This window comes from Canis lupus, chromosome 5 (assembly GCF_003254725.2).
Source record: "Canis lupus dingo isolate Sandy chromosome 5, ASM325472v2, whole genome shotgun sequence".
NCBI classification, from domain to species: domain Eukaryota; kingdom Metazoa; phylum Chordata; class Mammalia; order Carnivora; family Canidae; genus Canis; species Canis lupus.
Genome location: NC_064247.1, coordinates 1,818,281 through 1,846,109, shown reverse-complemented (window position 1 = coordinate 1,846,109; position 27,829 = coordinate 1,818,281). Strand labels below are relative to the sequence as shown.

The following is a 27,829-nucleotide window of genomic DNA, read 5'->3' as shown; positions in this document are numbered from 1 at the left end:
GCATTTCCCAAGGAACCATATTCTTTTACATGCAAAGCTTTTCCAGGAAATATCCCAGAAAAATTGGTTTGGGTTTGGTTTGGCCTTGACACGGAGTGAAGGTCAGTGGTGAGGTGGCTTGTGCTCCTCGCGGGCCGTGCTGGAGGGACGCATCCTTCACACCAGCTTCCCATTTCACCGGCTTCTTGTCTTGTCTTTAACACTATACACTTCGTGCTGCCTCCTAACATGTCCCGAAACTCACTGGGTTACACCCTAGATTTTTACAACCTGACCAATTACATGATTAACCTAATCAATAGAGACAATCTACTTGAAAAGAGAATTGGGGCTATTTCCTTTATTCTCTCCTCTTCCCCTCCCTTCCCCCTCCTCACCCCCTCTTCCTCCTCTTTCTTTCTTTCTTTTCTTTGGTTAGAGCTATCTTTCTTCATCCCATGAACTTGGAGTCAGGTTGATGGAACTGGGTTAGAGTCCTGGTTTTGCCTCTCATTCTACATGAACATTTTTGAGACATTCTCTAACTATCTAATCCTTTGACATAAAATGAGAATAATAACCCCACCCAGAGGCACATGGGTAGCATAGCTGGCAAGGCATTGGACTCTTGGTTTCCACCTTGATCTCAGGGTCCTGAGATCCAGCCCCCAGTGGGCTCCACGCTGAGCACCGAGGAGCCTACTTAAGACTCTCTCTCTCCCTGCTCCTCCCTCATCATCCCCACCCCCACCACTGTGCGCACGCGCTCTCTCTCTCAAATAAATAAATTCCTAAAAAAATAACCCCACCCAACTCAGTTTCTCACTTTAATAAATGAGATAATTTGCATGAAGCACATAATAAGCATCTAATAAATGTGAGTTCTCATCAGCTTCTCCCTTTACAAAGTGAAAAGTTATGTATTTTCACCAATTTCAGAATGCTAACATCTTATAAATATCTTTTTGTTTGCTTATGAAGTATTGATTTGGTAACTTAAAAGCTCTGAAAAAATTATGCTCTTCTCCAGAAAACAATCAATTAACTTTGCCAATGTGTAAATAAAGGGCATCGGCCAGCCTGAGACTTAGGATCAGATGCTCAGACCCCGTGCCATCTCTTCCTTTCCCGCTGGGCGTCAAGTGAGCAAAGCTGAGCATTTTAGGGAACCCACCAGTCTGCCCAGATACACAGAATACTGGGACAGACGTGCTAGGCTGGCTCGGGACTGGGGAGGAGAAAACATTTCATAAAAAATGAAACCTAATTGATTCCATTTCTGCCCATCCCCTAATTATTCTGCAGCTCCTGACACGGAGGTGCTGGGCCACCTGACCCGGGAGGATTCCACGGGCGCCTGCAGCCATCAAAAGCTCAGTAAGTGCTGCATTTACGGAGGGAAGGCAGCTTCAAAGGTTTCACTTCCACTTAGATTTTAGGCAGCTCTACAAAAGAACATCGATTTTGGTTAAATTGATTTTATTCATAGTTGGTTTGGATGGTGTATTCAAAAGATAGATTGTATCAGGCTGTCAGCACGTAGGAGACGGGGAGCAGACCCCCTCCTCAGTGTGTGTGGACCTAAATATTTCCTCCGTGATGGTCTGGTGGGATTTAGGGGCTGAAAAGACATTTTCGCAGTATGGGCCACTCTGGTTGGAAGTAGTCTACTGTGATCTTGGTTGTGTCCGAAACATAAAACCAGGTTTCTCAGCAATGTTTCGGATTTTTCTTGCACAGCAAATTCCCATTTGTCTCATTAGGATAAATCAATGCCGATAAGCTGTTGACTATAATGTAGTGAAATATATAACGATAGGCATACGTACTACGTGCCAACCAGTTATTAGAAACTCAAGCTTGATGCCATGGATTCAGCGCAATGGCTATTGTGGAAAAATACCTGTGTTGCTATTTTAAACATGGGAAGAGACATGAGCGTCATGACCACTTCTGAGTGCAAACCCCAAGCAGCATGGCCTTTAGAAAGCATAAGGTCTTAAAAAGTGTGGCACCAAACAGAAGCCTTCTGCTGAAAAATAATAAAAATTATGCATGCGATTTACATTAACGCATGCCATCAACTTTCAATTATTTATTCAAATGCGAGGCAGAGATTAATTAAAGACAGGTATTTGGAGAACTCAGTCTGAGATTAAAAACATATCATAGTTGGATTATACAGATTCATGTGAACACTGATACACAAACACATAATTCCCACGTGTGTTTGTGAGGACGCTTTTCAGCAATAACTTTTTAAACCAGAGATATGCAAACAATCATCTAGGGACCTTTTTCAAACACAGATGCTTAGGTCCCACCATCTAAATAATCTGATTCAATAGGGCTGGGGTAGGTCCCATTCAGTTATATTAAAAACAAAACGAAACAACCAACCTTAACAGTTAATTTCGATACACCCTGATTAAGCTACTGTATTAAAGACGTTTTAGGATGTCAGCTGTTTGGGCACTTGATAGGCGTTGTCGGTCTTTCCCCAAACCTCCCGGGTGTGTCCGTGGGTACCACCATTGGCTTACTTGCTACCACCGGCACTACAGAAATGGTCCTTGATCACCCACCGTCCTCATCCAGCTCACCAGTCCGTGCCCCTGGCTCCATCTTGAAAACACTCTCAGATGGGCCCATGTTCCGGCAACTTCACAGATGCCAGAATCGTCCAAGCCGTCATCTCCCCGCCCACCCACTGCTCTGTTCCTAGAGATTAGCACAGCGCCAGCCCCATACCACCTGAACAAACAATTTGGTACGAGAATAACTAGACAATTGAGCCATTATAAATGATGCATTTTTCAACAACTACTTGCACAAGACCTGGTATATATAAAATTGAATTACTACCAATAGACGCTGAATGAAAAAGGTGGATAACATGTCTAAGGATAGGACCCACGACAACGGTTGGACTAAATAGCAGGAAAGAGCAACACCCTAATGGCACAGTGGTCCCCAGGAGCACCCGTGGGCCGAGCCGGACAGGCTCCTGTTTCATTTTACCCACAATGACCAGCTGGGAATGGAGGCACCACAGCTCCACCAGCTTCACGGTCCACGCAGGGGGGCGCCTGGTGGCAAGATATCAATTAGCACCTCCTCATCTGAGAAGCACAAGACAGGATTTCTGGAGGGGCTCCCCGGCCCACGGGTGCTTCATCTAATCCAAATGCTTTCTCAAATACCCTTGCTCCTCACAGGGGGCAAAGGTGGCCCAGTCACTGCTTGAAATGAAATACGTAGAAACATAAATGGAAAGATAATATGGTCTCGACGGAAAAGGCAGACACTGTGTAAATGGGCACCTCAAGTTTACATGCTCCCAAGTGGCACCCCAAGAAAAGCAACCTTCATAACCACTATGGAAGGAGAATGTCCTGGGGCTGAGGACAAGCCTTTGGAGAGGAACTCACAGAAAGAACTTCCCCAAATGGGCCGGGACACCAGCAGGCCATTAACACCCTATTCCAGATATTCCTGGGTTATTATGGGTGGATACCTCCTCTATCCAACTGCCAGGCCTATGGGTGGGAGACACACAGAGACACCAAGGAAGGAAGGAGAGGGTGAGGGGCCCCCGAAGAGTGGTCCTGACCCAGCAGGTGGCGGCCCACACTCCCGGCTTTGTCCCCTACCCTGACAGGGACCCAAATTCTAACCCAAACTGGCGTGGATCTCTCCAATTCAGTTAAAATGTGTGTTGCTCGTTGTCCAGGATTCTAAATCACTCAGAAGGGAGTTTATTTGTTCTCTCAAGTTCTCCATTACCCCTGTGGGGGCCTGGGAGATTGCTTTGAACTGAGGAAAACCCTGGCAGTAATTAAATACAAAAGGCCTCCCAGCGCCTTCCTTGTGCCTGGGTTTTGGCAGACGGCTCTAGCGGAGCAGAAGGGGGAAGATTTGATTTTAATCACACAGATTTCATATTTTATTTTGCTCATTAAAATTCCTGATAAGGATTTACTTCAGCATTTTGTGGCTCTCCCTGAATATTTGAAGAGGTTGTTTTTTTTTTTTTCCCCTTCCTTTCTGCTGCAGATATTGTCTGATCCCTGCCTGTTCCACTGTCTGAAGAGATTGCCTCCACATTGCTGAAATCCAAGGTGTGAGCCATTTCTGGGAGAATTAAAAAAAAAAAAAAAAGAATTTAGGGATGGCATGCCACTACTCTGTAATTATAGCCATGCTGCCTCTGCTCAGCCAAAGTGAAAAAATCAATTATCTAAGAATGCAGGGCTGGAATCAAGATGAAGAAAAAGTTTGCTGTCTGAAGTTACCTAGAACTTCTAAGAAAATGAAAAATTCTGGGTCTGTACAAATCACTCTTGCTAGGGAAAGGAAAGGAATCATTTCTGGAAGGAGCTGCTCAGAAGGCTCCACCATCTGACGGCCCCTCTCTGCAGGCTTCTCAGCTACTCTACTCAGCACACCGCTCGCTCGGCAGGTGCTGGTCTTGCTCCCCGGCTTCTGTGATGTTAAATTGTCACCAAGCGGGCCCAAAATAGAGCAAAGCCCAGATCGCTTTATTCTTCATCAGGGCACTGGATGCTAACCCTTTCTTGCCCACAGACAATTAAATTTTAGTTTAGATACATATTTGCGCACATTTGCATATTTATATCTGTATATGAGTGCATATTCATATGTTCAAGGCACATGGAATTATGTCTGTCGTATAATGGATGTATAGAGAAGAGAATATAGGATCGCAGACACTGGTTTTCTCTACGGATAGTCCACACATAGTATTAGACACACTCTCCAGCTCCACCTCGACACACCCTAGAATTTCTGTTGCTGCATCTATGATGAAGATTTGCGATACTTCATTCTCCATTCCAGACCCTTGACACTGTGCACGTGTCCTCTGCGTGAGCCTGTCCTCCCAGAGAGCTAGGGACAGTCGTGGAGAGCAGGGGAGGCTCCCGGCCTAAGCGGCAGAGGGCTGGGAGCATCGAGCCACAGGGCTCCAGACTCACTGGCTCGTCAAGGCTCTAGTAGCAAAAGCCCCATTAATTTCCCACCATATACTGTTGCAGGAGCGCTGTGCTCCGATGGGAAATATGAGAAGGGCTGGTTTAAAATAAATACAGACCAAGGCATCCTTTTAGATTATATGACATTGCGAGGGTGCATTATTTTGGGGAAATCATTCCTAACCCCCCCACCCGTCTTTCACTAATCAATTCTGCTGAAACACCTACAAAGGTAATTATTCTGCTTATTGTTCACTTGAACTAGCAAGTGGAGAAAAAAGTGCCTTTTTGTCTCTTACGCCGACAAAACTTCCTTCCCACTGAAGTCATTTTAGCACCTATCAAAATGCAGAAATAGCCCCCAAAGAGTGATATATGTGATGATATGTATATATCCTACTTTTATTATATTAGAATATATAAGTTTATATGTATGAATTTTTAATTCTATTAATAGGCAATAAATGGTAATGAGATTTTTGAGATATCCCAGCAGCCTGTAATTGGGAAATCTGATCAAGTTTCTCTAGGGAAGAGAGACAAATCCTCGCCAAGATATGCAGCATCTTTTGCATGTTCAAAGCACTCGTATGGAGAAAAAATAGGAATTACAGAGTGAGAAAGGCATATCCTTAATCGACCTCCACAGAGCTCTCATCTGGGAAGAAAGTGGGCCCCTCCGTGCCTGCATTGCAGACGTCTGTTCTGTGCTCTCCACCCAGCGTTTTCTGTTTTCCGTCTTTTGTGTGCTAAGGCTGCTTCTTCGAGAACAAAATCGTGTCCGTCACAATAGAACGCAAGGCCCTGCTCTCCTCTGAGGCCCAGGCACCCCCACTTCCTGCAATCTCTTTACTTAGCAGCAAATTTCCCTTCATTAAAATTAAGTCTCATTTCTTGCTCATCTTTTCCTGTTTTCCTCAGCAGAACTGAGTGCAGTACTGAACCTATTTTTCTCGCTGCTTTATTTTCCTGTCACTTCATAACGCTCCATAGCTTGTCACTCCATAAATCTTTTCCCTCTAAAAACAATCAAGAAAGTTTATTCCACCCAACTTTACCCCTCCTTTGTAGAGGAAATAGAAGAGAAGAAATTGGGGTGTGTGTGTGTTGGCAGAAGAGAGAATGGAATGTGTTTTTACTTCACTAAGCCCCCACTTTGTACTAGAAGGGTCCATTTGGTCTATTTTGGCAGGAGGGCCTTGCCCAGACTCTGGGATTAATAGCTATGCTCCAGTTTATGCTAAGTGCAGGGATAAAATGGCCTTATGTTTCCATCTGGAGTGGTGACAGCGCAAGGTAATTCTTCAGGGTCAGACTCAGGTCTCACCTCCCAGTGAGAGAGGTGAGAAATCCTTGCGGGTGAGCGCTGGACCTGGACCGCCGCACACGGAGCCCTCAGCCCGATACAGCCGCCCCTCCTCCGACTCATTAGCTGATGCTCACTTTCTCTTCTAACTCTCTCATTCAGTTTATTATTTTCTCCTTCAGGACCAAGTGGCTATGGGGAAGTCTAGGGACGCAAATTTCCTGGCTCCAGACCCTCTGAGCAGCACTGAGGCCCTGGTACTGGCCTGTAGGGTGTGGCCAAGACCCAAGGCACAGCGCCCACGTGGAGGCCCGTGGGGTCTCCCTGAGGCAGGATTAACACGCCCACGGGGCCCGTAAGAGCGACAGGACACGGGGCTCCCCTGAGATGCTCAGGGATTTCTCCGGGGGAATCAGGAAGACACTTTGAAGTACCGGGGCCAAGTGCTGGAGAGCACTGTCTACGGTCAGAGTGGGCTAGCTTCTAGCTCTCCTGCAGACCCTGCTTCACCGATCTCAACCCCCGTGCTTACCAGAAACCTGGATACTCATTACATTGCGGTTAAAAACTCCAAACCAGCTGGACCTTGGGCAAGTTATTTAACTTCTGGGCCCAATCCGTAGAAAGGGATAGTGATACTATCAACCTCGTGTCTGTATGTTATAAAGATCAATTAATATAATCAGAGTAGAATACATAATCGTAATTCCTGGCATGGAGTAATACATGACTTTAAAAAAATGGGCTTTTATTATTGTCAGAGGAGGAGCACTGAACACTTAACATATACGGGGCACTTGGCTAAGTACTGAGGACATGAATGAAGGCAAATAAATAGGTCACAGCCTTGCCTAGCTCACAATCTAGAAGATACTTCACCTCCATAACTAAGAGAGGTAGACTTTTCATTCTCCCTCTTTATTACATGAAGCAACTAAAGTTCAAAGAAGTAAATAAAATTGTTTAAAAGTCACACAGCTATAAATGGACACAGCACAACTTGAACCCAAGGGCAAGTTATTGCAAAGGGTACCCCTCTACCTACTTCCCATAGCAGTTCATATAGAGGGATCCAGGAATATAATTGAAAGAGAAAGGAGATTTGGTTACTCATGAGCCTACTATGTTGCCTTATTCCTAAAGAAGTTTCAAGAACGAACAAGACAGATGATAGGAGTAGACTTCATGGGCTCAAACACGGGAAATCCTATTCACTGTATTGTCCCTTAGGAAGCTAGTGAATTTCATCAGAGGAGGTGGCTGTGGGGTCTGGTTTTCCCCATCTGCCCAGGGTCCCCCGTGTTTCAGATCTGTAGCGGTGGGGCCAACAGGGGTAAGTGACCTGGAGTACGCCGCTGCAGGCATGCATGTGCGAGCTGGGGCATGCACGGCCTCCACCCTGGGTCTCTCCACCCAGTAGTGATGCTGCCCCGCCTACCAGACTCCATGGGGGATTCAGAGATGCCCAGGACCTCACTCAGGGCATTGGCCTCCTGTCTACTTCTAAACTAAAGCTTTTTGTTTTGTTTTTCCTTCTCATTCTCTATAATTTTCAAATACTAGCTTACTTCCTTAAAAACAAAAAAGGTGGGAACTAAAACAAACAAAACCAAAAGGTTCTTTTTTTAAAAAGGACTACAATATTTTCTATATATTTTTTAAAGGGGAAGAAGGGGCAGAGGGTGAGGGAGAGAGAGAATCTCAAGTAGGCTCCAAGCCCAGTATGGAGCCAGATGTGGGGCGCAGTCTCATAATCCTGAGATCATGACCTGAGCCAAAATCAAGGGTCAGACGTTGAACCAACTGAGCCACCCAGGCACCCCAGTTTCAAAAAATTTTCAATTTTATTTCTTCCTTAGTTGTTTCCTCTTCTTAAATCCCATATACTTCTTTGTTTTTGACTTTCTACATTATGGGTTTAGCCTTCTGCCTTAATCTTTTAATCTCACATTTTATTGGCTTTTAAAGGCTTTTTATCTTATATATCTTCAAATCTCATACATAGCACGTTACTTTGTAACTTTAACCTTCTATCTTTCTTGTGATGTCACCCCTGTTATTTTTAAATTCTGCTTTATTTCTATTTGCAATTTTAGCAATTGTAAAGAATCCCTTCCTATCTTCCTATTTTTACTATAGTTCATATATATGTATATGTAAAATGGCTTCCCATTATTTCCTGAACTTATCCAATATTTTATTTGTATTTATAATAACCAATAAAAAGTATGATCATAGCAGTAAAATTTTCATTTAAAAGTTTTGATCAGGCTCTTTTCAGATGTCTGGGCTCTTTTCAGAATGAGCTCTGCTCTCATGGAGCCTACCAGGAGCTAAGGGCAGAGAGTGAGCTCCATGACCAACAGAATTGTTCTCTCTCAGGGTCTACCCCACGGCCACCCCAAGCCAGTGAAGAGCAATCCCCACAAACCTCTGCCATGGATACTTGGAGATCCACAAATTAATCCTTACATAAGGTCTGAGCCTCTATAGAGGGCATTTTTAATTTACTGAACATGTGACTTCAGACCACCCGCAAATTAAATAAACTGATAAGCATGAAGTAATTTAATCTATAAAGCACTGTACACATGAACTATCTTGTTAGTAAATGATGGTAATCACCAGCTACTAAGACGGACTCGAGCTTACAAATGACAGATGCTCAAGACCTCTTCTTCTACTTTGATCTGCTCATGTTTTCCTCTAGTGACAGGAAGCTGCCAGGAGGAGCCACACGCAGAATGGGTCTTCCTAAAATCTTGCCGAGGAAGGAGGCAGCCATCCTAGACTATCTGCTAAAGACAATAATACAGAACAAGTCCACGAGTTTGAATAGACCTCTACCCTGCCTGTTTCCAATTGCCTAGAGAACATTCAGTACCACCCGTGTCCCCAGCAAGGTTAGGTCAAGGACATTGTGTAAAACCATAGGTTTTCAATTCTGGTTACTTATTAGAATTACCTGGGGAGCTTTGCTAGAAAAGCAAAAACAACCCATATGTAGGCCTGTCCTCTAGAGAAATCAAGTGAGTGGGCACGGGGTGGGGTCCAAGCATCAATATTTTTACGTTATCTATTTTTCTATTTATCTATCTATCTATCTATCTATCTATCTATCATCTATCTACTTGGCTCCATGCCTAGCATGGAGCCCAATGCAGGGCCTGAATCCATGACCTTGAGATTGAGACCTGAGCCAAGATTAAGAGTCAGACACTTAAGGTACTCAACCATCCAGGCACCCCTAACCTTCAACACTTTTAACAAGATATTCAGTTGACTAGTAGCTGTCCAAGGCAGCGAATCACTGGGATGTAAGGTCTTCCTTCGAGCGGGTGAAAAGATCTCAGTCACAGCACATCAATAAAAATAATGATATTAGTATTACCAACAGTAATGATAATAATATAATCCATTACTGCAACAGCAACTACTACTACTATCATTCAGCTCTCAGTTTATCCGGAATCATGCTAAGTAAGTGATCTTCTGAGTTACCAGTCAGAACAATAGGCCTCAAATAAATCAATTTGTCCACATTCAGTTAGTTTGTTAAGTGGCGTAACCGGGGCTCAGGCTCAAGTCTGAGGGGTTCTAAATCTAACCTTTTCACCACCAGTGAAAGGCGCTTTCTCCCAATCCAGTGGTTATGGGAGTCAGAGACCGGGGGTGGTCTGCAGTCTCATGCTCCAGTAGGTCAAAAGTGCCTGTTGTACAGAGGCTCAGTGCTCTGGTAGGGATTCACCTGTAGCCTTCGAGTCTTCATGGCAGAGATCTGGGAAGGCCAGTCTTCGGTCATTTGGAGGTGGCCTTTCAGTAGAGCCTGGAGGGCGCAGCAGGAAGAAGGCCTATTCGTTATACGGCACTCTCTGCTCTCACATCCTTGTAGGCTCCATGGGAGTTAGGAGTGGTTATGGGACATGACATCTGAAACATCAGCTTGAACTCTTGACATGTTGGGATGGATACTTCTTTGCTGTGGGAGGCTCTCCTATACCTGTGTTTATAGCAGCCCCGACCTCTACCCTCTAGAGATGCCAGTAGCGACTCCTGAGTCCAGCTGTGACAACCACACATGTCTCCTGTAGACATTGTGAAATGTCCCCTGGGCAGTAAAATCACCCCTGTTGAGAAACACTGGTTTATTTAATCTACAGCCACTTTCATGATAGACAAGACTGCTATTATCACTCTTCATTTCATCAAAAAGGATGCTTAGGCCAAGAGGCTGTGAACTCCTCAAAGTCACACTGAGTGGCAGAGTGGGACCTCGATTTCCTGATTCCACATCCAGCGCTCTATCTGGTGCTTTATGCCAAGATACTCATACCTGACAGGCGACCAGGACTTCACCTCAAAGCAAGAATAGGCAGATTGTTCTCTGCACCATTCACTGCAGCCTGCATCACCAGTTAGGGGCTTTCCAATGAGGTAAAAGCCTCTGTCTGAGAGGCTGCTGCTGGGCTTGACCCATCGAGCTGGGCCACGGTGTCCTGTGACTACAGGAGGCTACAGGTTCACAGCCTCGCTAACATCTAGTTTTCAATGATGGCCCCTGGACTGGAGGACAAGTTGACTTCCAATCAATAAAGCAGCTAATTCAACCCCCGAGGAGTGTCCTGTAAGTCTGTAAGGTTCTCTCCTTTCTCACTTCCGAATCTCCTCAAGACAGAGCACCTTGGACAGTTACCCAGGCCAGGCTGCAGCGAAGCTGGTCCTCTGGCAGCAGCCAGCAGTAGAGGCTCATGGTAATGGCAAGTGCACCTCTCAGGAATCAATCTAAGGAGCTGCAGACATCCCAGCAGAAAATTGAAGGCTGGAGGTGTTGAATAAAGATGCAGATGTCCTATCAAGTGAAGAGAACAACATGGAAACCCTGAAAGAAAGGCGTCTCCATCTAGGGGCTCTGTTTAAAAGTAGAGGACCCCAGCCAGGGAGAGCTCCCAGTTCTTGGAGGGGACCCCCTAAGACGCCGGACCCAGAATGGGATGAGGCGCCAGCTGGGGAAATGGAGACAATATTTTCACGGGAACGGACTTCAGAACGGAAAGGAGACCCATGAGCAGGACCAAGTTACCAATCAAAGTCAGATAAAAAGCAACGGTCACTTGTCCCTTGATGGAGAACCCACACAGTGCGGGGCCAGAGTGAGCATATCTCCTACGTCAGAGCGGTGTGGACCATGGGGACGAGGGGGATGGGGGAGGCGAGGAGGCCCGTCAGCTGTGAGATGCAGAGGCCAGGAGGCCCAGCCGACTTTGGGCAAGTGTTTTAGCCTCTTTGGGTCTCACAGAATTTTTAATTCTTCCTGATGGAACAATAGCAGCAACAACAACAGACCCCCACGAAGTAGGACCTGGTGGCTAAGAACATGGGACCAGGCAAAGCTGAGCCAAAGTCTGAAGGCCAAGCGACTGGATGGCCTTGGAAAGTCACGTGGTATCACTAGCACGTGGTGTCCTCACTTCTAAGGTGGGAGTCAATGCAGAATGTCTCTCATAGAATTGAGAAAGCCCCAGAGCCTGGAACACGGGGAAAATTCAGCAACAGAATCTGAAAAAACAATTTGTTTCTCAGCCTCAACTTGATATTCTACTTGGAGTGGGAGGAGAAGGTGTGTCCCTGTTGCTGTCAGAGGTTCTAAGTTTAGTGACTCTGAGCATCTCTCCCTTCTCCCTTCTGCATCCCCACATATGTTATTAAAAGGCAGAAAGGCTTCCCCCCCCCTTTTTTGTGACATCCAAGGATTTCCTACACCCAGAGATATTTAATATTCTCCAGATGCTCAAGGCTAGGCTGTGAGTCAGCACAGCTACACCTGGATTTGGATCTGGAGACAAATTGCTACTTCATTATAGAACCGGTGAGAAGCATCCAATTTTTAAGGTTGTTAAACTTGCAAGGGCAACAGAGAACCAAATGAATGTATAATGAAGAATTGCCCGACGCGGGCTGCGGCATCGTGGGGGCAGAAGAGAAGCAAGCGCGTGCGCACACACCCCTCACGCCTCGGAAAGCTATTTTATGACGACAGAAATAGATGGTTGGGCAGGACTGTCCTTTTTAGGTACGATGAGCAAGACGCGTCATGCCAATAAGGCCTGCGCTTGCCTGCCGGCCGGGGTGCCAAGGAGCGCGCCCCTGTGGAGAGCTCCTTTCCCTGCACCTGCCGCCCGGGCAGGCCCCTCTGCAAGGCTGGGAGGTACAGACCCCTTAGTTTCTAGGCACTGTCCTCGCCTGGCCACTCACCCGTTGTGCTGCTGCTGATCAGCCCACTCGGAACCCGTCTGGGCTTACGAGGCCCCAGAAACAATAATCCAGTTGCCTGGGGAACCAGGGATTCGCGCGCAGGAGGCTTGCGGGGTCCGCCTCCGGGCCAGGGCGCCGCCAGGAATGGAAAGCTCCGTTGCCCTAAGCCTCTGACACCCGTCGTGGATTCCTGAGCTATTTGGGGAAATCGGCAGCCACTTTAGTGCCTTTATCTGCTCCGGGAAGGAGCCGTACATGCTGCACAGCGGACGGACTTCTGAGAAAGGGAATCCACCCCCAGTTTCTGGCAACCCTCGGCCCCGCTTCCCCAGGCCACAGTCACCGCTGCTCTTCGTCAACATCCGTGTCAAAGTGGCTCCGTGGTGAATGGAAGGGACCCCCACCCCCGGGGGGAAAACTGGGACCCAGAAATCCCGAAAGTTGCTTGGGAATTTTGCAAACACCAAGCTTAAATAGAAAGGAAAGGACGTTACATTGGGGTAAGGTGACCGGCCCTCGAGGTGTTCTTCTGAAATCTCCATCCTGCAGATGTTCCCCGCGAGTCGCTCCCGGGCACTCAGCTGTCTGGGGTCCTCGGTTCCCAGGGGCGAGGCTGCTGCTCCCTCGCCCGGCCCTGCCCCTGCCCACCACGCAGAGGTCATCAGCTGCAGGGGGGAAGCTCGAAGCCCCTCCATGAGCCCAGCCGCTGTTTCTATGGAACCCCGAGGTGACGGCCAGCAGATGGGGGGGGGGGGTGGGGGTCCCTCCTCCAAAGGCCGCTGCTTAGGTGGCAGCCCGTGACAGCTGCAGTTGTGCAGACACTTAATTCATCTGAGACGTCATATGGAAAACAGCACAGCAGGCACTTGCCCGCCACCAGCCTCTTCTAACAAGGCCCCTGTGCGGGCCGGCCCGGGCCCTGGGGACTAACCCGGCTGCGAGGTGCCTCACCCACTGGGCGGGAGGGCAGGGGCCGTGATCGCGGGGGTTTCGTGCCACAGAGGGGAGAGACTCGGGGGTAGGGGCGTTGGCGCCCTCCGGGGCCCCCTGGCCACCCCAGTCCCTGACCCCGGTTTGCTCTTCTTCCGTAACGAGGGCCGGCAGTACCACCTGCCACCTGCCACCCGCCAGCCCCTCGGCCCCCAACCTGCTACAGGGCTGCTCCGTCCTGAGCTTGCAGAGGGAACGCATCTGTGGTGACATCTGCCGTCGGGTTAGGGCTAAAGTAGGTGACACGGGTCAAACATCGGCGAGAAGCTCAAAATGGTGCCGCGCTGGCGTCTCCTCACCTCCAGCCTTCCCTATGATCTTCAGGTTGATGGAAACAGCTGCGGAAAAAGGCACCGCGTGCGCACGGGTGGGGCGGCCACCCCGGGACGAGCGCCCGCCGCCCGGCCGACCCCTGCCTCTGGCCGCCGGCAGGTGTTCAGGGAAGTGACGTCACAGGACAAGCGTTGCCCGTGCCCTCCTCACGTGCGGCGGGGCTCGTCCCCCTCCGCCCGACCTTGCCCCAGCTGAGCGCGGCCGGCCTCCACCCCCAACGGGGGGCCACCTCCCCCCTCACCCCCTGTTAAGCTGCAACTCCGCCCAACCATCTGTGGTGCCCGGCCGCCCGGCCGGCGTCACCAAACCAAAGCAGGACATTTTATGAACGTCGAGGACCCTTTATCGAGCGCTTACGAGACGCTAGGGAGTCTCCTATAGCTTTCCACGTATCAATTTATCTAGTTCCCCCAGTAGCCCCCAAACTCAGTCGTATTACCCTCTGCCCTCTAAAAGGGAAGGAAACCGGTTCTCTGAGAGGTTCCGGAACTTGGCAAGACCGTCCAGCTTGTACGTCAGGAGTCGGGGTCTAAACCAGGTAGTCGATTCCGTAGCTCACGTTCTTCACCGTTAAGCTCTCTCCTTGGCCTGGAAGGACAGGGCCTGCTCCCGGTTCTCTCCCCCCCCGTGCCAGAGAGAGCCTCTGCTCAGCCCTTCGCCGTCTACACCACGAGTGTGCACACCTCCCCCTTCTCCTATCGGGCCTGCTCTCCCTCCCCTGATTTGGGTCTTAGCATTTCTCACAACCCGGCTCAAGTCCCCGACTCCGCAACATTCCCTAAGGGACCCCTGCCCCCATCCCCGGGACCGCAGGCCTTGGGCCCGGCATGAGGCGCAGCCTTGTGATCACACTGAGCCACCGGAGAGAAAGAAAACCGTCGCGTATTATTTTGTAGCCCTTGTAAAACCTCGCCAACACAGACACATCACAAACACTCAACTGAATTAGATCAGCATGGTCTGGGCTCCAGAGAACCTTCCAAACCTCAAGTCTTACAAAAACTCTGGAAGGGAAAGCGAGGGGGTCAGCCTCTGGGCGCCCTGAAGGCCGCGCCCAGGCTGCCCCCTCGCCCCACTCCCCGGGACCCCAGGATTGGCTGCACACGGAGGCTGCTCCCCTCCCTGCACCGAAGAATCCCCGGCGCCCGCTGACCCTGCTTTGGTTACGCGACACCCAGGACTCTGTGACTTGAAATGGGACATCGGCCCCTGTGTGCTGGCTCCGGTCTCTGGGCGTATGAGAAACAGCAAATGAGAACCACCAGCCAAGCTCCAAAGAGCATCGCTTTACTCGCGGATAATCCAGATGCTCGCAGCGTGCTCCGGGCCACTCGAGCTCTCGGAACGCACATCTCGGGCTCCCTACCAGCCCTCGCACAGACTGGGGGAGGCTAAGCCGTAGGGGCAGGAGTCAGCTTCCCTGGGGCCATCGACAGTCTCCAGATGGAACCTCTCCCCCTACCCCTCATCTTTTTTTCTTTTTCTTAAAGAAATCTTAATATCTCATTTTTTTAAAGACTTTTTATTTATTTATTCATGAGAGACAGAGAGAGAGAGAGAGAGAGAAGCAGAGACACAGGCAGAGGGAGAAGCAGGCTCCATGCAGGGAGCCCGACCTGGGACTCGATCCCATGACCCTGGGGTCACGCCCTGGACTGAGCCACCCGGGCGTCCCCACCCTCGTCTTTTTTTCTCTTCTCTCTTCTCTTCTTTCTCTTTCCTTACAGCTGAACTCTGTGTAACCCCTGTAGCCCACTAATGTGTGTGCAGGAGGGAAGAGAGGGGCTGAACTGTATGTAGACAAAGATATGAATTAATACCAAGTTCTGTGATGAAGGGTAAACCTTAAAAATGATGAATCCAGGACTTGTGCAACTGCCGTCCCCTCTATCTAGAGTGGACTCCTCTCCAGGGGCCACACAGCTGCTCCCTACCCCCCATGTCTCTCTGCATGTACTGCTGGAGACGACTCCCTAATGCGTCCTATGCAGGGGTCCCCCCAGTACTTCAATCCCCCACCCCCGTTTTTTCATGGCACTGAGGCTGCTAAAACTCTGCATCCGCCTCCCTGTCTGCCTTCATACACCCCAGGGGCGGGGGGTGCTCCATGACAGCAGGAGTCCTCTCTAGTCCATTCATTTCTGGATCCCCAGGACCCAGAAGCCTGCCTGCTGGGCATATCATGGGAGCTTAATAAATAGTCAATTAAAAATGGTTAGATAGGGACACCTGGGGGCTCAATGGTTTAGCGCCTGCCTTTGGCCCAGGGCGTGACCCTAGAGACCCGGGATCGAGTCCCACGTCGGGCTCCCTGCATGGAGCCTGCTTCTCCCTCTGCCTCTCTCTCTCTCTCTCTCTGTCTCTCATGAATAAATAAGTAAAATCCTTAAAAAATAATAAAAATAAGAATGGTTAGATAAACATAAAAATAAGAATGGTTAGATAAACAAGTAAATTTCGAAGAAAAGAAAAGGTCCTGAATCTAATTCTAATTTAATCCTAACCAAATCTGGGACCTCAAAATATGGCTTCATCTCTGTGCATCTCGCCCTTCTCATCTGGAAAATGAGATCCTAGACACGATCAGCAACGTGTTACTGCCTGTTTCCAAGTTTCCCTGAATCCCCGGGATGTGAATAAGTGAGGCAAGGCTGGGCGGGGGGGGGGGGGGGGGGGGGGGGGGGGGGGGGGGGCTATCTCTAAATGACTTTCAGGTGACCTTGGCGATGCTCTTTCCCCTCCATCCACAGAGCCTGGTAAAAGACCCTGCCTTCGGTGGGGCATCAGTAGGAAGGCCCGCTGGCCCCTCGCTCACAGACAATCCCAAACCACATCCTCTGCTTTGCAGGAGAAGGAGGACTGAGCTTCCCTTACAATCCCTCTGCAAAGTCATTCCTGTGATTAGAACTGGGGGTTAGCGCCGTGAAGCCAAAGCCGCACCCTTTACTGGGTCCCTCCGAGGAGAACCACGACAAGTCGCCCAAGTTGTGTCTAAAGAGGGAGAGCGCGTTTCCAGGGGAGGCAGGAGGACAGCGGGGCCCCGTATGACACGTCCTGGCTAAGCGCGAGCCTCCTGATGTATGGGAACTACTGAGGGCAGCTCTGCGGTCGCCCTTTTAACCAGCCCTAGAGGCCCTCTGTATTCCAGGGCCCCCGGAGGGAAGAGGGGAACTAATAACACTCTAGCAACAGCTGTGCCTCGGCCACGACGCACACGAGCAGACAGGGCTGGGGGGCGCAGCGCCGCTCGGGTGGAGCGCCCGCGGCCGGCGTGGGCACCGCAGCACCTGCCTGGCGCGGCGCAGGGTGGAAGCCGTCCACTCCCACCTGCACGGACAGCACGGAAGACCACTGCCAGCTCACGGACAGGCTTCGACAGCAGGGTTGACCGAGCCCTGCGGACCAAACGCCTCTGCTGCCTGCTGATGCCAGACTCATCAGCAAGGCCGCCCCCGGACAAGCTGGTACTGGGGCCGGGGAGGAGGTGTGGCCCTCGGGGAGCAGGGCAGGGATGCAGGGTGGCCACCGAGGGGCAGAGGGCAGCTCGGGGGCCCAGGACCAGGCCTACAAGGCAACTGGCGTTGAGAGAGGGCAAGAGCTTAGGCCCAAGTTGGCGAGGCTGGGAGAGGGGCCACTCGGTGCCTTAGGCTTTTGTGGAGCTTCTGCTAAGCATCACCATTCTGGGGACCGTCGAGGAGGAAGCAATGGGCTTCTGAACTCTGGTATCACAGGGAATATCAGACCCCGAGCCCCCTTCCATGAGGGTTGCAAAAAGCCCTAAGAACAGGAGGCTTGGCTTGCTCAGCGGTGTAGCGGCCTGACTGTTCCTAAGGACGTCTACGTATCGCCCCCTTAGCTCCTCGCAGGGTCTAGGTCATCCTTACTCCCCCCCCTTAAGCCATGGGCCCAGCGCTTGTCATCTTGCCATCTACCCACGTCACACCCAAGTCTCCCTCATTAGATAAAAAATTGAATTTTGTTAATTAAAGTAATGGAAATCAATTACCCTTATCAGGCCACATGGCCTACTGAAACAGAGCCAGGCCCTCATTCGTAGGGAGAGGGCTGCAAAGTGGGCTCTCCGAGGCGGGGGGGGGGGGGTGGGGGGGGAGGGAGGCTTCAGTCCTGGGAGCAGAGGGGCTTTCTCCCCTAGAGCCAGAGCAGGTTCCAAACCGGAGTATTCCCCTCAAAACGATGAGTAGGTTAAATTTCACTCACATGCTAAGACTCAATTTCTTCTCAGCTCTCTGCCTAGCACCGGCCTGGATTTAACAAAAATCATGCACGTTTAAAACAAAACTCAATCACTTTTGGAAGGGAATGCAGGACTGATGCAGGGCAGTCGTTGGGGTTTTCTCGCCCTTCCCTTCTCCTGTACTACATGTCCTCAGAACAGCTTGAAAATTCATCACTCTTCTAAATATCGCTGTACAATTTAAACACAGTCATTATTTCACTTTAAAAAAAAATGCTGTAAATGCAAAGCCTCCTCAGCAATGCCCCTGCAGTTTTCTCAGTTTATTCTGAGCTAATTGCCGAAGCAGCGTGTGATGAGATCCCTAATAGCCTTCACAATAAAAGATTAAAGCCCGTAAGGAAGCACATTTAAAAGGTGAGCTGCAGACCCTGAGATCCCACCCACCTCGGCAACATATGATGAAGGTGCTCTGTCAGTCGGCAGCAAGCCCGCTCCCCAGCTCGGGTCACTCACAGCCCCCAAGGGCGGCCGGGCTCAGGGCCGCGGTGAGGGACGGGGTCTGGTGGTCCAGCCTACACCGCTCCTACTGACTCACTGTTGAAAACATGAATCCCCTGACATCCCTCCGAGCTTCGCCCCTGGAGCCAGTTTCTTCTTAAGAAGGAGTGCGTGACCCCTTGCAATGCTCCTGCTTGCAACTGGTTCTTGACCTCATCTTGTCTACCCGATGCCTGGGATGAGCTTCCCCACTGTACTTTGAACGTTTCATTCCAGTGCCCTCTCCTAAAACAATAGGACAAATCCTAAACAAATAGGACAATCTGCATCACCCAAAGTCACTATCCACAATCCCCATTATGCTTCAGAAACCAGGCTGCTCAGATCGAGCAAACGCATCCGTCGCCCTCACGGGGAGCATGCTAGCCCTCACCCTAGACTGAATCAACTCAAGAAAGTTGACTTCTCCACCTCTCTCTTCTTGAAAACCTCCTTCTGTCTCTGACCGTAGCAAAAGGCGAAATTCTGCAAATCAGGACCGACTACAAAATAGGGAGTTTTCTTGTCATTTGCTTTATTCAAAGTATGGAGGGTCTAGCTAAGAGAAAAGCCGCAAAATGACTCCGCCGCCATTCATGAGAGTCACATAAAAGTCTTCAGTTGCAAACCTCAGCGCCTGGAGACTTGCACTCTGTGCTCTTTGCTTTGCTTCTCTGGGAATTGTAAAACCTCAAAGAAGTGGGGTAACAAGTGAGTGAACTTGAGTGAACTCGCCCATGATGTCCCCTACAGGAGCTTCCTCCAGCAGATCGATTGCTGCCGCAGCCTTCCATTCTTCCTCACCATCACAATCTGCATGGCTCCCATTATCTCCTTTTAGCATTAATCTAGGCAATCACATTTATCTCACAGAACATAAACAAGCTGACCCTACATCAATCACAGAGCCCCAGAATAACACTCTCGTCACTGGAAATAGCGGAGTGTCTACAAGTGCTGCCATTCCATCAAAGTCATGACTGTTTTAAGGAATTTGGAATTTCTCAATATATAAAATCTCAGAGTAGGGAGAGAACTTATAGGGAGCTATTTTTCAATGTTCAAAGGGTAAAAATAAGCATTACATAAAAACAGGCAGTCGTGATGGCCAAATGCATTTGGGAAAACCTACATTAAGCTAATGTAAACAAATTTATTTACCGCTTTTTAGAAGATATTTATTTATTTGAGAGAGAGAAAGAGACAGCACAAGTGGGAGGGAGAGGGAGAGAGAATCCCAAGCAGACTTTGCACTGAGTATGGGGCCTAACGTGGGGCTTAATCCCAACACCCTGAGATCATGACCTGAGCCAAAACCAAGAGTTGGATTCTCAATTGACTGCCATCAATCACTACCTCTAATCACTGCTTTTGCTTATTTTATTTTATTTTATTTTATTTTAAGATTTTACTCATTTATTTGAAAGAGAGAAAGAGCACGAGTGGGGGGGAGGGCAAGAGAGAGAAGGAGAAGCAAACTCCTCACTTAGCAGGGAGCCCAATGTGGGATTTGATCTCAGGACCCTGGGATCATGACTTGAGCCAAAGGCAGATGCTTGACTAAGTCACCCAGGCGTCCCTATTTAATGCTTTTAATATTAATGATGTGTCTCCAGAAATCCAGTGTATTTATTCCCCAAACATATTTACCTTGCCATCTACTCTCTGTAGTGAGTGACCTCCTCATAGTAATGTCCCATGAAACACACTGCTCTACAACGACCTGGGCCGATCCTTCATTAAATGAATCCTTCACTCCCTTCTACATCACTCCTGGGCTCATAATTGATTTGAGAACTTACTGCTTGTGCCACTTCCCTACCACAACATTCTTTTTTTTTTTTTTTTTTTTTTTTTTAAAACTCAAAAAACATTTTTTTTTTTCATTTAAAAAAGTATTTAGAACACATAAAACAAGGCAACATTTATTCTTTCTTCTCATCTTCTGGTGTGGGGTCTGTCGGTGGCTCCTCCACTGTTGCACTGTTGCTCTCTGAGCCAGTGTTACTATCACTGGTCCCTTCCTCGGCCATACTGTCCACCCCCTCCTGCCCGCTCTCCTTGTCCTCAGGAGTAGATGTGCCTTCTTCACCGTTCTGTTGGCTTTCCGTTGCTTCTTCAAGGTGTGTCTCCTCTGTCTCCATAGGGATGCTTTCGTCGTCCTTCTTCTCCTGGGTCTTACTAGCAGCTGGCTCTTCCTCGGGAACCATGCTGCTCTGACTACGTTCAGCTTGCTCTGCTGCTTCTTTCTCCCTCTCCTCTTGCCTTTTGCGAGCCTGTTCTTCTGCCTGTGCAATTTCAGCGGCAATCTTTTCCATATCCACTTCTACTTTCAAACCGCACAACCTTTTAAGTTCATTGTTAAATGAATCTGTGCTTTCTAGGAACTTCCTCTTCTTTTCCTGGTGTCGCTCCTCTATCTGAAGAAGTTCAGCTTCTAGTTTTCGCTGATGAACCATTAAGGACTGGACCTGTCGTTTGAGGACCTGCATTCTAGCTGTTGTGACAACTGACCGAACGTCTGGCACCACACTCTCACTAAGGATTTCACTGATGAGGCGGTGGTTTCTCTGGAAACGGGCAGTGGCTGTATGCTTCATTGAAAAGCCATCATCATAATCATCTGGATCTTCAGCAGGCTGAATGCTCATGTAAGGTTCTCCTTTCTCCATGCGAGACTGTCTCTGTCGACTTTCTTCCTCTAAAGCAGCTTCTGCACGACTTTTCGCATTTATGTAAGCAAGGTATGCGGGGGAATTATGATAGGCCTTCATAGATTCATTGTACTCTATCTTTTCTGCTTCGTATTCGTTTAAATATTCTTGTTTTTCTTCATCAGTGAGATCTCGCCACATGCCACCAATAATCTTGCCAATCTCCCACAACTTTAGGTCAGGGTTGGAAGCTTTTACTTGGTCCCAGACCTTTCTGCTGTACCTCATGTAGGGCATCAGCGGCTTATCTGGTGGCTTTGGGGGTTTTGGAATCGTAATACCAGAGGATGCCGTGACCCGGCTGTTGGTGCCCGGGTTCCCTCCCAGCCTGTAGTTGTTGTAGGCGAGATGACTGTATGGATTGTATCCCACAAACCCTGGTGTGCTGGGCATTTGTGTTGCAGGAGCTGGGGTGGGAGGTGGGGCATAAGATGGTCTTTTTGACATTTTGGAAGATTAAGTTCTCAGTTCCTTAAGAATGAATCTGAGACACCGCGGGCAGAAAAAGCGCCCGCAGCTCCGGCCTCGTTTCTCTTTGTCCCTACCACAACATTCTTTGTGGCATTGAACCAAAGTGTGATTCTTTAAAGCTTCCTTCTTGTACTTTCAGATTTGACCTCTAGGGCTATATGGAGCAAGCCTAATCAATCTTCAAATACATGAAGAAAGTTCTCATGGTTCTTCTGATTACATCCTGCAGGCTAAAATCCATGTGAGCCTCCAATGATTACTCTGGTGACATTTCACATTATAGTAACAGCCTGGTCCCTTCGGCTTGATTCTCTTCAATTATCAATATACCTCATAAAGTAAGGTGGCTGCAGGGAACACAGACGCTCTGCATCTGGTCAAACCAATTTAAAGTAAGACTTTGACTTTTGTAGCTCTGGACACTGGTATGCCAGTAAGAAGCCAGGAGATTTTACTGGAATAATCGAGAATTTTATCAACTAGAAAGTAGCTCTATGACTCAACACTGAGGTTATGAAGGCTCATCCAGATAGATAAAAAGTGGTTATTTCCATGAGAATGAGGACCTGTGTTGAGAGTTTGGATAACTTGGTATAGGCCCTGACAGGGAACTAGACTATGATTTAGGCTCCCCTGGCTGCAATGGACTTCAGTTATCAACAACACCATTGTTGTGGGCAGGAAGTCAGAGTCCCTAAGTGGGGATGACAAGCCTGGCTCAGGCTGATTCCTCCTCCAACCCCTCAGCAGGTACAGCATCCCCAAATGCTAAGCAGGATGCTCGTGAGTCAGCCAAATTCCTGCTGAAAAGTAAGCCTCAGCATGTGAGAGGCAATTCTTATTCTTTTGCTAGGTAATTCTTGCTTCCAAAAGCAGAAGAGAGAACAGAGGCCAATATTTAGAGATGTGAATGGTACTAGAGGGCTGCAGAAGAATAGAAATGCAAATGCAATTTTTGAAATGCACCCTACTGAACAATTCACTGAAAATATGAAGGCATGTAGAAGGAAATGCAGCCACCAGGGTATCTAGTCTCTGCAGGACCATATCAGCTTCTGGAATGGTCCACGTGGATTAGACAGGTACTTTAGCCATATCCATTTTCAAGCAGGCTTTAAAGAAAATTCAAAACAAAATGGTGGCAATAGAAAGAACACGGAATTGTACATCAGAAAACCTGGCTTCAGGCTGTGTTTTGCCACTTACAAGCTGTATGAGGTCTGGTTATTTACTTAACCTCTCTAAAAACTCATCCATAAAATCAAAGTTCTGAACTAGACTGCTAGCTGTGGTCTTTTTGGTGCAAATCCTCTACTATTATAATAGTATTATTATATAATTATAATTATTATATTATTATAATAGGTCCTACAGAAGACCATCTTTCCCAACTTTTGGAAGCCCTCCAGAAAATGGTTTCACATTATTTTAAAAGGAAATGGGGTGCATAGTATTTGGAAGTGAGGGAGAGAACAAATGTATTCAAATTTCTATATAAGGTTGAGCACAAAGTTGTGTTCTTGTTTATTTACTTTTGTTATTATTGCTGCCAGAGAACTAATTACTTATACCATTTTGTTTGTCCTTCAGAAATTAGTTGCTGATTTGTGCTTTAGCTTTGGTTTTAAGCCACTTGGAAAGAACCCGTGGCCAGAGAATGGCATGCTGTTGCTATATCTCTCCATGTCTGCCCTAATTGTTTCCTCGCCCTGGAGGGCAGCCCAATACAACTGCAATAATTCTCTTGGGAGTTGCACCTACTTTGTTCTGACATGCAAGAATTATAAAGATGGTTTTTTGGAGGTCATTAAAACTGGTGGCATTTCCTTGGACACATCCTTGGAAGATCATGGAACCAACAGGATCCCCAGTTGAGATTATGGTAATTGGAAACCAAAAGTAGGCTTAGATTAAGGGCAGCAAAACAATATAAAGACATTCAATTGCTTTTATGAAAATTATGTTCTACATCCAATACGTGACTCACTATCATCTACTGAAGCAGCATGTAGCTTCTTTAGCCTCTGAAATTAAGGCTAAAGATGGAACCAGGAACATCTAGCAGGTGAAGGTCTCATTTGCATTTGGACACCGCAAAAAGCTATTAATTTCATTTCCAAATAAACAGAGAGAGATTATCTTGACCTGGAAAGGAAGCTCCTGCTAGCCAAATTTCTCTTTGCCTGATGGGACTGCATGAGTTGCATATCATTCACTTCAACATTAAATGTACCTGGGGGAGAAATCCAGGATAACACAAGAAAGAATGACCCTCAAATCACCTGAATTATTATAATCCCAGTATGTGTGGGTATCCATAAAAGACGATGTTGAGCCGAGAGGAAAGGCAGAAAGAGGAGAGCCCTTAGAAATACAGTGGAGGATGAAGGACAGGGAAATTTATTTTAAAAGCCAAATGCATAGAGCTTGATAACACACAAAGAAATGTTACTCCACCGCATTTGACCCAGTAGCCAGTTGTACATGTGCTCTATTGCCCAGTGGACAAAAGCTGTCTTTTTGCTCTGGAAGGGAGAAAGGGCTCAGGGCACGAAGAGCCATAGAATTTGTCTTCTTTGATTAATCACTTTGACTAAAGCCTCTGTTACTGAAATGGGTGTGCTCAATGACCATTCACTAAGTGTTCCATGATTGTGATGAATAAGATCTACTGCAGATGAGAGCCATTGATTCACCAGAGCCCAGATGCCCACTGAATCCCATCTAGCACATCTCAGCCGTGAGCTGCTCGGGGGCAAGGACTCTGCCTTATTCCCCTCTGAGTCCCACAACACCCAGGACAATGCCTTGCATAGGTGCTGGTAACTGACAGGAGACTGCTTTCATAAATGAAGAGCAATGTTTGACAATATAACCTATGAGGTAAGTACATGGAAACATTTAGAAGGGATTTTTCAGGAGGTGCTCAATCCCTTGGAGAGGCGTCTACTTCCCCCAGTCCCCTCACTGCTGCTATTCAGAGAAGCCATTCACAAACAGATGGGCACACGGTTTCTGAGAGTCCTTTGAACCTCAGTACCGAGTTTGATTAAGCATTAATAGCAACAACAACTGACAGAAAATGCTATTTAAAATCTGATCTATGTGCACATTCCAGATAAAGAAATCATGAATTCATTTTAGTTAGTATAAAAACCTTGATACAAGGGTATAAGTCAAACCATGTCAAGGGGAAGTGGACCATGTGGGACAGATTCAATCAAGGTTGAAACCATAATTAGAAAGCGCCTACCATGAGCTAGATGCAAAGTTGAAGAAGCCATGGCCTTGACCTTCAAAGAATTCACAGTCTAGTGGGAGAGAGTAGGCACCACGAGCTGAGACACCAGGGAGCAGAAAGAATTGACATGTGGACCTTGACAGCAAATGGCTCAGGTTCGAATCCCTGGCTGTGTGGCTCGGTAACTCACTTTGGCAAGTGGCCTGGCTTTTCTAAGTCTCACTTTGTAGATAGCATTAATCATATCCACTTCTGAGCCCTTATGCAGTGCATGTATATGGTTACCACCCAATAAATGTAAGCTCCCGCTTTAATGAGAGGATAAGAACATAACAAAAGTGCAAGACAGAGACCATTCCCTCAGCCAAAATTAATTATTAAATAGTTCCTCCTCGAGTACGGGTTGGAAATGAACAACATTATATCTGCAAACTGTGCTATAAATCTGTATTTGTTATCTGTTTACTTAACTGTCTTCAGTTTTGGGGGGAAATGTTAATGGTTTATGTGCTAGTTCCTTCTGTGGTGTTGTATACATTCTCCGCTCTCGGTTCTGAAGAAGGAACTCCTTTAGATACTGCAACGGAAGGTACTTAAACCAGGTGGTTCTGTTTCAAAAACTGCAAATGGTATTCAGAGGTGTAGGCAAACAGAACTCATCACAAAAATGGGCTCTGCTAGGTCAACCCTGAGTGAGAATCCCCCTTCTTACAAACAGAGAGTTGGTGCCAGCCAGAGGTACACGAGTAATCCCTTCTTATTCTGAGACTGACCTAGATCTCCATGACCTTTATAGGATCTATTTTAAATGCCTTGCCAACCACAAACATGGTACCTTTCTTCCCTACAGATTTTGTGCAGTCTGTGGCCACTTTCCCTTTGGAGGATTTTCTTTCTGAAGGTGAGGTGTGAGACAGGAAGAACACAGCTGTGCTTTAGATCCCAGATGGAAATAGTGGAACATGCTAAGCAGTCAAAAAAAATATTTTGACTTATGAACAGAGCAAGCTTTCTCAAGAAGCTATCAGATAGAAAGAACAATTTTCTGCATGAAATCCATGCCTTCCTTACCCCCTGGCCTTCTTGTACAAACCAACTTTTCATGGAAACATGAGTGGTGCCCAAATGGTGGGTTGGAAAAATGTGAGATGACCAGTCTGCTCAGTTCTGGAACAGATGTGAGGCCACTAACACCACGGCAAGACTGTAGTAGAGCCACAGAATTCCATGATGATCTGGATGGAAAAGCCAACCCTGCTGTCTTGATGTCTTCTTTCTTTTCCTCAGTCACCGCAGCAATGACGCTTCTAAAAAGGGGCCGCCTCCCTCCTCTGTGGAACCAACTGCATTGGAATTCTACTGAATGGCACTAAATGTCTTCAAAATCAAAGGGAGAATATAATTTAAGTGCCACTCGGATCTTCCCACAGTTTCTCTGTACCCACACGCGAGAACGCTGCCTGGTGACAGGTCTATAGTTTAGGGTAACGTACAGTGGGGGGGAAATGATGGTTTTGCAACCATGTAGTTCAGGAAATTGACAATTTTAATAGCACACTTCTAATGGGGAATCATCCAGATTTGTGTCCCTCCCCCACCCTTAGACCGAAAACATCAGTAGGATGTGAGAAAGCCAAGTATTAGTAAAGAAATTCACATCTATCTTCTTTCCAGAAATGGAGAGTCACAATGTGAAGGTAGAACAAATAATAGCATGAGAGTATTACTCCACCAGAATAAGAGCTGAGTTAAGAAATTTTGGATGGAAATGGGGAGAAAACTCACACTCTCCTCCTCAAACTACTGTTTTTATAGGAAGTATCTCATACTCCATAGATAGTGAGTGGCCTAGGGTACCATTATTCTAACTTAAGAAGAACCAGGAGATAGATGTAGATTTTAAACCTTACTAGAAAACAGTTCCTTACCCAAAAAAGAAAAGAAAAAAAAAGTGAGTATCTAATATGTAGCAGGTATGCATGTTTGCTAGCAGGCACTTCTTCATTCTGGGAACTCACATGTCAGTGAAACGGTTCGACATACAAATGAATACGCCCAGCACAATCTGGAAACTGTAAGGAGCTCATGTGGAGCTATCAGTCATGAAGAGCTGGGGGCAGCCCAGTGGAGAAAGGTGGAAAGCTGTGGAAACATGGGTGTAAGGCAGTACGTGAATGTATTACTCAGTATGTCTCTATCTCCGTAAAATCAAATGGATACAACTCTCTGAGGTCAACAGATGGAATAACTTGCTGATGGTGAGAGTTGTTTAAAAATGGACTTGAGTTACAGAGAGGTACCACAAAAGTGGCTTTCCCCTATTTGCCATGGTTATTTTAGGAGCAGCAAATGGCCTTTCAAAGTTTTGTCAATATCTAGCTTTTGTGGTATGGAACTAGGTGTAATTAGGAGTGGATTGAGGACAGTGTTGTCTATATTTTCCATCTCACCCCTTTCTCACCTTCCATTCCCTTCTCAACCCACTACAATTGAGCTTTCAGATCCATGCATTCCAACAAAACAGCTGTTATCAAGGTCATCAACAACTCCATCTTCCCAAATTGCCAAGACTCACTTCAGTCTTCCCACTGTACTTCTCTCTTCTCAGCAACCTTTAAAGGAAATACTTTCCAAGCTTCTGTGACACCACACTCTCCTGTTTGTTTGTCCATGTACTTCTTATCTACTATGTAGTTGTTCCTTCTTGGTCATCTTTGCCTCTCCTCCTTTTCCTGAGCTCTAAAAAGAATACCCTAGGGTTCCATCCTCAGTTTCCAATTCTCCTGTCTCTACACTCTCTGCTAGGATGGCCTC

At 47.5% G+C, this 27,829-nt stretch overlaps 2 protein-coding genes across 2 annotated transcripts in view; both read right to left on the bottom strand.

Moving 5' to 3' along the window:
• OPCML (opioid binding protein/cell adhesion molecule like) overlaps window positions 1-27,829 on the bottom strand; it is a 1,085,315-nt gene that overhangs the window by 892,876 nt on the left and 164,610 nt on the right. The window lies entirely within an intron of this gene.
• Window positions 20,456-21,845, bottom strand: LOC112671041 (SWI/SNF-related matrix-associated actin-dependent regulator of chromatin subfamily E member 1). The gene has a single exon (XM_025464868.3). The coding sequence runs from the start codon at window positions 21,748-21,750 to the stop codon at window positions 20,515-20,517; it is 1,236 nt and encodes a 411-aa protein (XP_025320653.1). The 5' UTR covers window positions 21,751-21,845; the 3' UTR covers window positions 20,456-20,514.